At 28.2% G+C, this 12,440-nt stretch overlaps 2 protein-coding genes across 4 annotated transcripts in view; both read left to right on the top strand.

Annotated features, from left to right (window-relative positions):
* LOC105149604 (uncharacterized) overlaps positions 1-11,298 on the top strand; it is a 56,835-nt gene extending 45,537 nt beyond the window's left edge. The window contains exon 4 of one of the 2 annotated variants that reach the window (XM_011062149.2): positions 10,310-11,298. In XM_011062149.2, the coding sequence (XP_011060451.1) occupies positions 10,310-10,344 (35 nt within the window). In that variant the 3' untranslated portion in view covers positions 10,345-11,298. The remainder of the gene's footprint in view (positions 1-10,309) is intronic. The other variant, XM_087412178.1, reaches the window with a different exon arrangement.
* The window catches only part of LOC105149603 (phosphatase and actin regulator 2), a 289,109-nt gene that overhangs the window by 32,440 nt on the left and 244,229 nt on the right, over positions 1-12,440 (top strand). The gene's annotated exons all lie outside the window — the stretch shown is intronic.

The raw sequence follows: 12,440 nt of genomic DNA, 5'->3' as shown, positions 1-12,440 counted from the left end.
TCAGATGATATATATTCGTATAATTAATACACATATTTTTGTTATATATAATTTTAAGAAACATACTGTTTATTTTACTTTATAAATAAATTGTTAATTATTCAACAAGAAATGATCGTCAATTAAACATCGAATCGGCGTCATCAAATTGCTGTTGAAATCATCATATTTATATTGATTCGACATCAATTCGATGACTCATTTCTCGCTGGATAATATTTACTTTTTAAAAATAAAATTTTTTAAAAAGTATTTTTTCTATACGAATACTTTTTGCATTCACTGTATATATAATACTTCTATGATATATATATATATATATTGAACTTTAGAGGGTAGATCGAGGCTCAAATTCTATTTATTAAAAGATAAAAAAGTGATTAGAATTTTGATATTAAGTTTTATATAAATTTTTAATTTTTACAACTTTAGCTTAGGTTTTATATAATAAAGTAATACATAAATTCTTCGATATTTCTTATTATATAACGGAAAAAAATCAAGAAGAGGGAATTATATAATTCACACCTCGAAATTGAGGAGTGAAGAAAATCACTAGTTTACTAGCAAATTGTATATTGTAAAAATCATTATTGCATAAGTTTCAACGTACCTTTTTGTTATAACATTGTAAAATTTGTGATTTTTTTTTTTAGAATAGTGATTTTATGGGAGAGAAAAAAGTTTCTCGTACACTCTCAATCTCTGCGCTTATATCGATTGATATTGGATCACACGCAATAGGAAACTGTTGTGTATTGTTTTTCGATGCAGTGGAAATTTGTGGAAGTAACTAGCATGATAAAACAGTTTGTTTGAAACACAAAAATAACAAAATTAACGACAAAATTGATTCGATTCGCTCCGTGATCCAATTCGCCTCGGTTTACCGGCTTTATCCTATATGATGGCGTTGTAATTATTTTTTCTTTTAGTTTGATATATAATGACGACCCGATAATAACTTAGCAATCTGTCCGGGAACGTTGGCGAAACAAAGAAAATGACCAAGAGGAATAGATTGATAAAACAAGTTTGCGGCTTGCTCGCAATTTTCCATTTGTAAATCGATCGACTCATACAAATTGGAACGCCGTATACCTTTGTCTCGCTTTGCACGGAGAAAATAGCGATGGAACTTAAAGAGAGAGAGAGAGAGAGAGAGGGGGAGAGAGAGAGAGAGAGAGAGAGAGAGAGAGAGAAAGAAATTAATCAATTTAATCTTTGCGTTGATCTCCGATACGCGGAATCCTCGGCGGAACCGGATTAATAAATCTGTGACTGCATTCTCGCGTTATAAAAGATGATGAAAAATTGCTTTATCATATGCAGTGTATGCTTAACATATTTTTTTCTATACATTTATATATTTATATATTATTATATTAATACGTTCCGTGCCGCGAAATAATTTTAACTTGACCCCGCATGAGTCACCGGTGATTCACGAAATTTTTGTTTGCGTTTATTATATTTGTTAAACATATATATTTCATAATGATTTAAAAAATAACAAAAATTATTATAAAAGAAAGCCTAATGTATACTAATATTGCATCACATATCATAATTATGTATCCACGTATGATATAAAATTATGATAAAAAATTATTTTATAGTTACATTTCTTTTTATAATTAAAATGTTAAACGGTTTGGCCAGCGTGATCATCGGTAATCCACGAAACGTGTTAATTGCACGCGTAATAATTGATTTACTAAAATTAGAATGAATTATTTAAAAACTCACATTTCGTACAATTAATGCAAACGAAAATATACACATATTTAAAAAATAGAAACAATAATGAAAGAAGTATTTTTTTACGACTATCCAATACTCTGGTGATCTTATTCAATTTGGGAATCTCTGCTGTAGATAATCGCGAACCGTTCTGGCCCGGTTTCATCGCGTTGTAAACCGCGTCGTAAGCTACCTCGCAACGATGAAACTTGTGGAATTCTTGAATGACATGAACGTTATCCGAAGAATTTCCCTTGCGGTTGTTCTCCGACGTAGTTCTACAATATGGAGAACGGAAAAGCGAATTAAAGCCAGTACTCTGGTCTTTAGTGTGCGTGAGGAAATTTAATCGCCTGGACCACAGGACAGTGACGAAAATGAACAACCTAAGCCGGATCTCCTGTCATACTGTCATTTGGTCCGCATTGTAATTAAAAGTACAAATATGAAGTTAATCGATTTTCTGAACAAAACGATAGAAAATTTAACAAGTGGAAATTCTTCACTCTATTCTATTTTACATTGTTATTTATCGAAAAATTTTATAATGAATTGTTTATCTTATTATACATGGTACCAAGTTAAATGCAAAGAATTGAATATCGTCTTTAATTTCGTGCAATTTTTTCTGCAAAAAATTTTTATACAAAACCAATTGCGCCGCGTTGATTCGCATCGCAAATAGATTGCGAAGGAAAAAGAACCAAAATGAAATTTTTGGCATGCAGTGAATCTCCGTTCGACTTTAAAAATATATATTGAAAATATATGCGTTGTTTGTCTATTGGAATCATATGCAATGGATCCACTTATTTTCGAGCGTAATCGTTCTGAAGCTCAGTATTTACGAGTTAAAAAACGGATCCGTCTTTGTAGCACGCTGATAAAATGCGTGCAAGATAAATCAAGCGTGTTATTATGAAGGGCGCTATTAAATTTACTGCATTGACGTATTTCCACATGCGAGACATAAATGTGAGGGACGCTTTGCAGATAACCACAACTCGAGCGACATACGTTGTCTCGTTTGTCGATAAAATAAAATCGAACAATAAAAAAAATATTTTTTCCTGTAAAAGAATATTGCCAATCAATTTCAACAGCCTAAACTGTAAACAAAGTGTATAAAGTTATGTAAATATATATAAAAATTACATAATATATAGTGAAAATTGTGCGTTTTTCACAAAAGTTGATTTTTTTTTATTTCGAATACAAATATATTTTTATATTGGAAGAAAAATTACAATAAGAACAGTATCTTTAATAGTGAGTCCCAAAATTATATAAATTTTTTGTTAACAAATTTTATATATGATCAAATGCTGTTTCCGTCAGATTTTAAAGTGGGAGGAATATATTTATGTTTTCACATATAAATATTAAATGATAAAGGATATAGTTTTCAGAAAATAATGATTTATCGATGTGAAATAATAAATTACAAATATATCGATAAATTCTAAGAAATTGATGATGTTTCTAATCAAAAGAAATGAAAAATTGCCAAGATATCGCGTAATCAATCGTTGGACTGATTCGGTTGTGTTGCTGATTAAGATTGATATCGATATCAAATGATAAAACCATGTTCAGAAAAAGAAATAAATTGTCGATTTGCTGAAAAAATGAAAAAAATTAATAGGCTAGCATGATTTTAAAAATTATCTTTAATTTTTTAATTATCTTGTTTAATTTAAGTATTTAACAATTTAAGTATTTAACAATTATTTGCGATAATCGGTATAGACATGCCACTGCTTGCGAATAAAATATATTATTATACAACTAGATAAATGCAATGTACTGCAGTATCAATTAGTGTCATGTGCAAACATGTCGGCTATAAAAATATATAACGTCACTCAACTGACCGCATAATGTAGCGACGAATATTCTATGAATCCCGCGTTCACCTCACCGTAACTCCCGTCACGCGACTCTTGTCTGTCAAAATAAATAAAACCTTTTTTTTTGTCCGAAAAGTCTGTATCACATTAAAAAGAAATCAAATTTAAACTGTTTGAAGGTGGCTTAAAAATACAAAATATAAATAAAAAGGAGCATACAGTTACGACGTTAGATATTTTAAACGAAAGTCAATATATTTAAAATTATCATATAACAACATAGTTTGATCATCATCAGTACATAGAAATATAATCAAGATGTCACGAAAAGAAATACATACAATTAAAACAATAATCGATAATCAAAAAGATGCTAAGACAACTTTTCGCTTATGGTAGTAGAGTTAACAGAGTAAATTAAGGTTCAAGAAAATGACATTGCGATTGGACTGATAGTTCATAAATGATTGGAAAGTTGTATTACTATCTTTTTGACTAGCGATTATTGTTTTAATTCTACGTATTTCTTTTTGTGACATCTTAATATTTATTTTTATAATTCTTTTTTTGACATCTTGATATTTCTATGTACTGATGATGGTCAAATTTTGATCGAAACGTCGTACGTTATTATATGATAATTTTAAATATATTGATTTTCGTTTAAAATATTTAGCGTTATGACTGTATGCTCCTTTTTATAAAAAGAAATCAGTTAAATAAAACCAGATGTTTATGTGTAAATACGATCGTCGCTGAATAATACAATTTAAGAAGCTATTCTGCACATTCTTTATTAAAAATGCAAAGAATTGCAAGTTATCATACATAACAAGAAACAAAGGGAACATATTTTGATAGTTTAAGCGATTTAATAATTTTACTTTGCCATGGCTCTAATTTCCATCGAAATTGCAACTATTAACGAAGGAAGATAAGTTGAATCTACTACAGTAATAAGGAAAGCAATCTCTTCATTATTCCGCCCATCGTTCCCACCTCCTCAACTGCTATTAATTTCCTGCCATTATCGCCGCGAACAACATCTTATCTGGACGGTTAGCCAACAATCTGATGTTGTGCGACAAAGTTGATTATCCTAAACATCTTACGCAAGACTTTTTGTATCTAAATTTAACTTTAAATTTGCAGTCTGTATTATATTGTTCCACATGTACTTGTCTTATCGCTATATTTAAGGATATATTATTTACCAAAATAAAATTATGAAAAAATTACAGATTTTATATTTGAAAATAATACAAAAAGCTTGGCGGCAATTTAGAACTTGGATCAATAATTATTTCACTAAGAAATAGAAGACATTATACAATGGTAAAATAATTATGATTAGGAATTTTATTTTTATTGTTACTATAATATATAATGTCAGTAATAATGATTGTATTATAGTTCCATATATTTAAAAAATATATTGTATATATTGTATATAGTTGACGCTAGGAATTAGTCATTTTTTGGTACCAACTATATACAGATGTTTTATTTCAAACTTAATATAATATAAAAAATACGCACATAAATTTTATAAGCAACTATTTGTTTTCTTTAGCAATTGCTCATCTCATTATTTCGTTCGTTTCATAATAAAATTATTATGGTACGATTATCAAAAAATTAATAGTTTACGAGATATTTAATATTTTATGTTAATATGCATTAGTATAAAATATTTCGTGAATTATTGATTTTTTCGATTGTTTTACTTTAATTCTTTATATTAAGATTAATCAGAGAAATCATATTATGTAAAAGAAATGTAATTTTATTTAAAAAATGGCTGTATCCTCCATATGACCTTGAAAAATTAATGTTTTTCGATAATTAATTTTACTGATATTTGCGTTCTTTCAAACTGTACTTTCATCTGAAATATTTTTCCAAGATATTCGATTAATTACATTAAAAATAAAATATTCTGTATATTTTTTTAGTATATAGAATTACAAATATAATTATTATTACTAATATTAAAACAGTAATAACTATAAAAATGGAGTTTTTAATCACAATTATTTTACCATGCAATTACAGTTACAAATATTAAATACTTCCCTCAATGTACATTATGATTTATATTAACTGTATTAAATTATATTTCTTGACAAAAGTATAGGGATATTTGTGACAATATAAAGCAGCAATTTTTTTTTAATTTTAATTATCAATTTGTCCATTAATTATATTAAACTAGCCGATAAGGAGGTACTTTCTTTGGATGCGACGTAGCACATTCTGTTGCTGTATACACTGCACGCTATTCATGGTTAAAGCATGCTTCGCCAGGGCTCCCAACCGGATGGGTGACTTGCCTTGTGCACCATTTGTTCATCGTCTCTTTCTATCTTCGTAACGCATGTTTCTCTGATGTTTATGTTCTTCTATCTCCGTCGCCTTTTTTCCTTACTTATTTCCTTTGAGGATTATCTCGTGCACCTTCTGCCTTTTATAAGAAGGGTGCAGTTCATCCTCGAAGGTAGAGAAAAGTGGCATCTCCACCCTGATGCAGGCTCATCTTGCAAAAGGACTAAATGTGCCAAACATTTTTTATTAGTAGTAACGTAACTTTACATTTTTCAACAATAACATAATAATATATATATGTATATAATTATATATATATATATATAATTAAATATATATATAATTTTATTTTCTGACGTACATAATAAAACATTAAAAACATTTTTTTATTAATGATATCAGAAACTTATAATCTGAGAGATTATAATTTTTAATCCACATTTAATTTACATTTATATCAATTTTTACGGAAGCAATATTAACTATTCGCGCTTTGTACGTTAAAGTTAAGTGATAGATGTCTATTTTCTAACAATGTAGATTAATTTTAATCTCGGTTCAACTTACTTTTTATTTTCTAGTTTTAAGAATTAGGTCAAAATAAAGAGGAAATTAACCTACACTGAAAAAAATATATAGTCAATTTTAATAAATATTTATTTAGTTGAATACTATCAACTAAATATTTATTAAATATAAAGATATATTTATTTGATACAAGAAATATTAATTTGATTTAACAATCATTTTTTTTATTGAACAAATATTTATTTACTGTAAGCAAATGTTTAGTTGACAGTATTGAACTAAATATTTATTAAAATTAACTATATTTTTTTCTCAGTGTAAAATTAAAATTAATTTATATCACTGTGGCAGAAATGGGCTATAGTGATTTCTTTAACAATTTTGTACATTTTCGCAAAGTATATAAATATAGCGTGAACAATTTAATATATGTTTCGTTATAATATACTGTTTTAATAATCGAGAGGATCCATATTGTAACATATTCTATATTAATTATTATAATTGGAACTCAAGTTTCGCGTGTTTTGCAAGTAGTAAATTGCTTCGCTCGAAGTGGCTATTCTCTGGATGTGATTTCGGGAAAGGATCTCTTTCTCTCTCTCTCTCTCTCTCTCTCTCTCTCTCTCTCTCTCTCTCCTACAGATGATATTTTCGTCTAGTGTGTAACTCGCGCGATTGCTCTTGTCTCGTAAGTAACTGCATTTAGTATAGAAGCACTCGAAAACACTGGACCGCGTAAATGCAATACCAGCTGCACCGAGGCGCCTGTGGTTGTCGTTGATGCAGTGTCACTTTGCTTTAATTATACGTCTCTGCTTTAATGGTAAATTATCCTGTAATTCGGATCAGTTGACATTCTTTTCTTATTGCAACTAATAATAAACTTAAATGAGTGGCATTTGTTCAAGAAGGAAAATCGTATTAAATCAAGAGTTGCATTGATTTTACACAGATACAACTTACAAATAAAATTATTTTTTTATAGTAATTAAATAATAAGCAAAAATGAATTTAAAATTGAAGTTAAGTTTATAGAAATATTTAGGTAATTCTTTATCGGTGAATTACGAATAATTTTTCTTAAGTTATGTAATTATTAAATGTTGAATTTTCTCTTTCAAGTGTAATTTTTTTAAGTTATGTTACGAACATAGATTTTTATATAAGATCTGTATAGTATGCATAAACAAAAATGGGAAATACAATATGTGCGATATTATTATTTACATAAAAATAATAAGTAAAAATATAAAAATACATTTTTATAGTTAGAAATAAAATTACTAATTTTTGTAAAAACACATAATTTTAAATACTACCACTAATAGTTGTATAATTTTTACACATTATTTGTATAATTTTACATATTTTTTTATGTAATAATAAAAACAGGATTTATAAAAGATTTTTTAGATTTGTAAATAGAGTTTAATAAAAGCTAGTTTAAATTAAAATTTTAAAGAATATGTGTACATAATTCTTAAAACGAAGCATTGTAAATAATCACTTATCGCATAAACAATATTTTTATTATATCATAGATTCGTTCATATTGAAGTAACACTAATAACTGTGATGTAAATATAACGATGAATGAACGTTATTAAAAATAACATTTGCATCTGGATTTTTGTGTATCGAAAATTCTGGATTGTTAAGCAAAAATTTCTACAAAGAGCTTTCCGTGCATCTGATAGAGAACTTTCTCGATAATAGTAAAGTCAGACGTAATAAAGTCGTTCATCGAGAGATTCCTATTTTTTCAGGAATATGTAGATTGCCCTTAATTTATTGCGATCGATAAGACGGGTCAGGGAACAGCTTATAGCTTAGCTTTGCAAACAGACCTTTGCCATCGCGCTGGCAAAAGATCGAGGGTTCTTTGACCGCTGAACTGAGATACAGTGCAATATTTTACAATGCTGTATTGATTTATTGATATACATAATGAAACAATGAATTTTTCATTGAAATTATTTCCATGACGAAATATATTTACTGTTAAAGATTCGACTCTAATTTATCGTTGTATTTATGACATTAAGTCTTCTAGTTGTGGCATGTTTATTCCATTATAAATGATAATGCGACGATAAAATTTAGAGAGAAGCACAGCGCATTAAGTTGCACAATATGACGAGAAAAAAAGTTGTCTGCATAATGCTTTAGTAGAACGTCTACGGTGCATACATAATGTTCCTTCTGTAATCTTTCTGACATGTATAATTACTAATTTCTAAATAAGCAGGTCTTACATACCGTTAGTGACATACGTAGATTAAACTTGTATTAGGCTTACATTCGCGAGCTACCCTCGCAGCTATGTGAGACGCGTTACGGATATGGGATGAGACCAGGAACTAATCTGATATCATATTTATATGCAAATCCGCGAATTTTTACTTCCCTCGAGGTTTAATTATTTATAGGAATGTGCGTAATTTGTTACTCGCGTTGCACATTGATTAAAAGCTGCTATATTCTATTAAGAAATAATTGGATTAATAATTTACGCTAAATTTAGTTCATGTGTGTTCCAAACAGTCTATCCAAATTTTTGTGTTAACTTAACGCAAGATGAATATGTTGGGAAGTAATACAAATATGTAAAAAATTAACATAAAAAAATGTAACAATGTCATAATTTGTAAGCAAATTATGGTAGCATATTTCTTCGATAAATTAACATTTATATTATGTTAAATTAATACGTTTTAATAAAATTAACATTTATAATTTGTTGAATTAACATTTTATTTTTTAGAATTTATATTTTGAAATATATGAATTTTATATTATTTATCCGCTCATAAATTATATTATTTTAACCTTAAGAAATTGAATGTCAATTTAACATAAAATATTCAAATGATACAATCATATTAAAATAACACTTGGATATGTCAAGAATTTAACATAAAAGTTTTAACAACGACCGATTGCAACAAAAATAAATATTGATTGTTTTTTACTGTTTAACAGAAACACGGTGATTTCCTGAACAGGACGTTTCAATGTTGCATATATCGGTGCAGCGTAATGCTTCGTGCAATTGAAATGCCAAGATAATAATCTGATAATTCACGATATAGTAAAGTAAAGATATAGATTCATAGGTCGAGTTATGTTTGCAAGTTATGCAAAGATTACATTTCCAACCATTGATTATTGGCGTGCGTGTCATGCAACGCGGATACTTTCTAACGGGTGACCTTCAAGAACGATACACTCGGTACGTTCCTAAATAGCGAAATGTTTCTCATATTTTAGGTCTTAGCTGTGACAGCGACCAGACTCAGCCGAAAAACGTACGATAAGAGATTCGCGAGTAGGTTTAAATTAGCGAGTCTAGACGCCTCGGAAATACCACGTGGTGGCAAACGTCATGCTGTATCCGCTGTCTTTGGATGTCGGATGTTCACACCTTGGCACGTCCGCCCACTGTCTCCGAACATTCGTCTAGACCTATGATAGTTTTCGAAAATAAAGTTTAGTTTGCAAAGTGAACGATCTCTGGCCACACACGAGATAATAAAGCTGCTTAATCTGTCGGCACTCGTGCTATCATAAAAAATTCAACGCATGCTGTTAATCTTGATTTACTTCTAACTATAACGTTTTTGTTTATTTCTTTATACATTTAAACAATTTATAAATAAGTTGTGAGTTCAAATGTATAATAAGCAAATTTTTTTTCTGATTATTTTGGTTTATTATTATCTCTAATTGATGATGCGTTAATTAAAAATGTTGAGAAATGTATTTATTTTACACAGAAATTATCTTTATTTTTCAATCGCTAATTATATTAATATTGAAAAGTATGCAAATTATGTAATAAAATTTTATTTCTGTTTCAGGTATGTACCTCAAAATTAGAAAAATCTCTAGTTGATCATTAATCCTCAGCACTGTAAGTTACATAATATTTAAATATATCATTTCGTAAAATAATAGCTGTATCTTCATCTTTTGAATTATGATGGACACACTATATTTACGTCATCGTTTCACGTTTCTCCATTGCACTACTGTCTCGTATATTCGCCACACCCACGATTGTTACTTTCACATATGCTATGTATATATGATCTCCGGATTTATGTGACTTCATGCGTACGCATTTAAGAAAACGTGTGAAACTAACTGTCACCTGATAACGTTAGCTTGTCATTCATCATAGTTTATAACTGCAAACATAATTCAATGGCTACGTTTACACCATGCGCTTAGTCCGCGACCTATAGGTGTCTTTGTTTAACTTACAGAATAAACAAGGATAAACATCTATTGTATAGCGGTCTAAATGAATGGTGTAAACGTAAATCGTCGTAATAATTGAATACAGCAGACAAGAGAATTAGAATTGGAAATTTAAAAATTAAACCAGCTATATATATAATGATAATAAGCTGTAAAAAAAGTTATAATCATGTATCGATTTATATATAGAAACGAGAAGTCGCTTCTAATTTTTAAATCCATGTAGAATTTAAGAAACGATAGCGAATTACAAAAAACGAAACACGAAATTTTAAAGCGATACATGTTTATAGACATGTTTAATGTCATGACAAACTTTGGCATTGTAATTCGGGGATTTTACCATCTATAGTATGATAGTCCCCATTGTATCTAATGGAAAATCCGCCACTGATTTATGTATTAGCGCATCAGTAGGTAGCTACAGCTCCCTACGGCTGCACCGACATTCCACCGAAGATAGATGATCGTACAGTTATAGTGTCTCAGGTAGCCAAGCGAAACTATCAATACATAGGTAGAAAATCCAGGACTAGAATACAATAGATACAGAAAGCGTCATATTAGGAGGATTATGGGAAATTAAAAGGGGTTAGAGTTAACCAAATATTTAAAATAATACGTATATATATATATATATATATATATATATATATATATATATATGTATAGATATATAGATATATAGATATATAGATATATTTATTTTATTTATCATGTTATATAATTTAGAAAAAAATTTACAATTATCTGCGCGCACACATTACAGCCTTTGCCATAAATATAAAGCATTGTCACTTGGAAAAGGCAATAAAAGTCAAAGCCTTCAAAAGAAAATTAACAAAATATTGATATAAATATTATTTTTCAATGAGTGTTTTTAATTTATTTTTCGTTAAATATACATAGAATACTTAACGTAAATTTTTGGGAGTGCTTTATACTTATCAAAGTTGTAGAATTTTTATCTTAAGTATTTAAATGACGATTATACTCTTAGTGAAAAAAATTCTCATTTATCTTATAATATTTTTAAGCATCTTGTCATACTTTAAGTTTATGAAGATTTCTGAAAAAGTTTAAACTTTAACTTTAAATTTCTTCAGATTTTACAAGTTTAAAAAAACAAAGAAATTATAGAATAAGAAATCTTAAAATAATTCAGAATTTATATATATATATAATTCTATATAGAAAAGATGTAATTCACAGAATTGTTAGCGATCAAGGAAATCAGGAAAAACTGGGAAAAGTTAGAGGAGTTAAAAAATGATCAGAGAGAACCGGAAAAACTGGAAAGTCAAGAATTCAAGGAATTTATCAACCTAAGATAAAAAATTAAATTCTAATACCAATTCTAAGTTTAAACTTTATTTCTTTAAAAATGATTAAATAGAATTTTATCAATTTTTTAAAGTAGCATTGTAAATATTTTTTACGATTTTTAATTTTACAGTGAGCAATTTATGGAAAATTATTAGCACATAATTGTTAAAAAGAAAAAAACTTTAGAAAATTTAGGATACGTATAATAACATCTCGTAAATCATTTAAATAATTAAAATTAATAATTGGAACGTGTTTTAGTGAGATGATTAAATCTTAATAAGCAATGCGCAAACAAAGATAAAATAAGTTATTTTACGTAATTTATTTGTTTTTTAATTCATTGCAAACCAGTATTGTTATTTATGTTTGCAACTTGTTTTCTGTGGTAAAGAATTCTTT

The sequence above is a fragment of the Acromyrmex echinatior genome, chromosome 12, assembly GCF_024713525.1.
Source record: "Acromyrmex echinatior isolate Ae372 chromosome 12, ASM2471352v2, whole genome shotgun sequence".
Classification (NCBI taxonomy): Eukaryota; Metazoa; Arthropoda; class Insecta; order Hymenoptera; family Formicidae; genus Acromyrmex; species Acromyrmex echinatior.
Note: the sequence above shows the minus strand (reverse complement) of the source record. Positions and strands in the feature narration are given on the sequence as shown.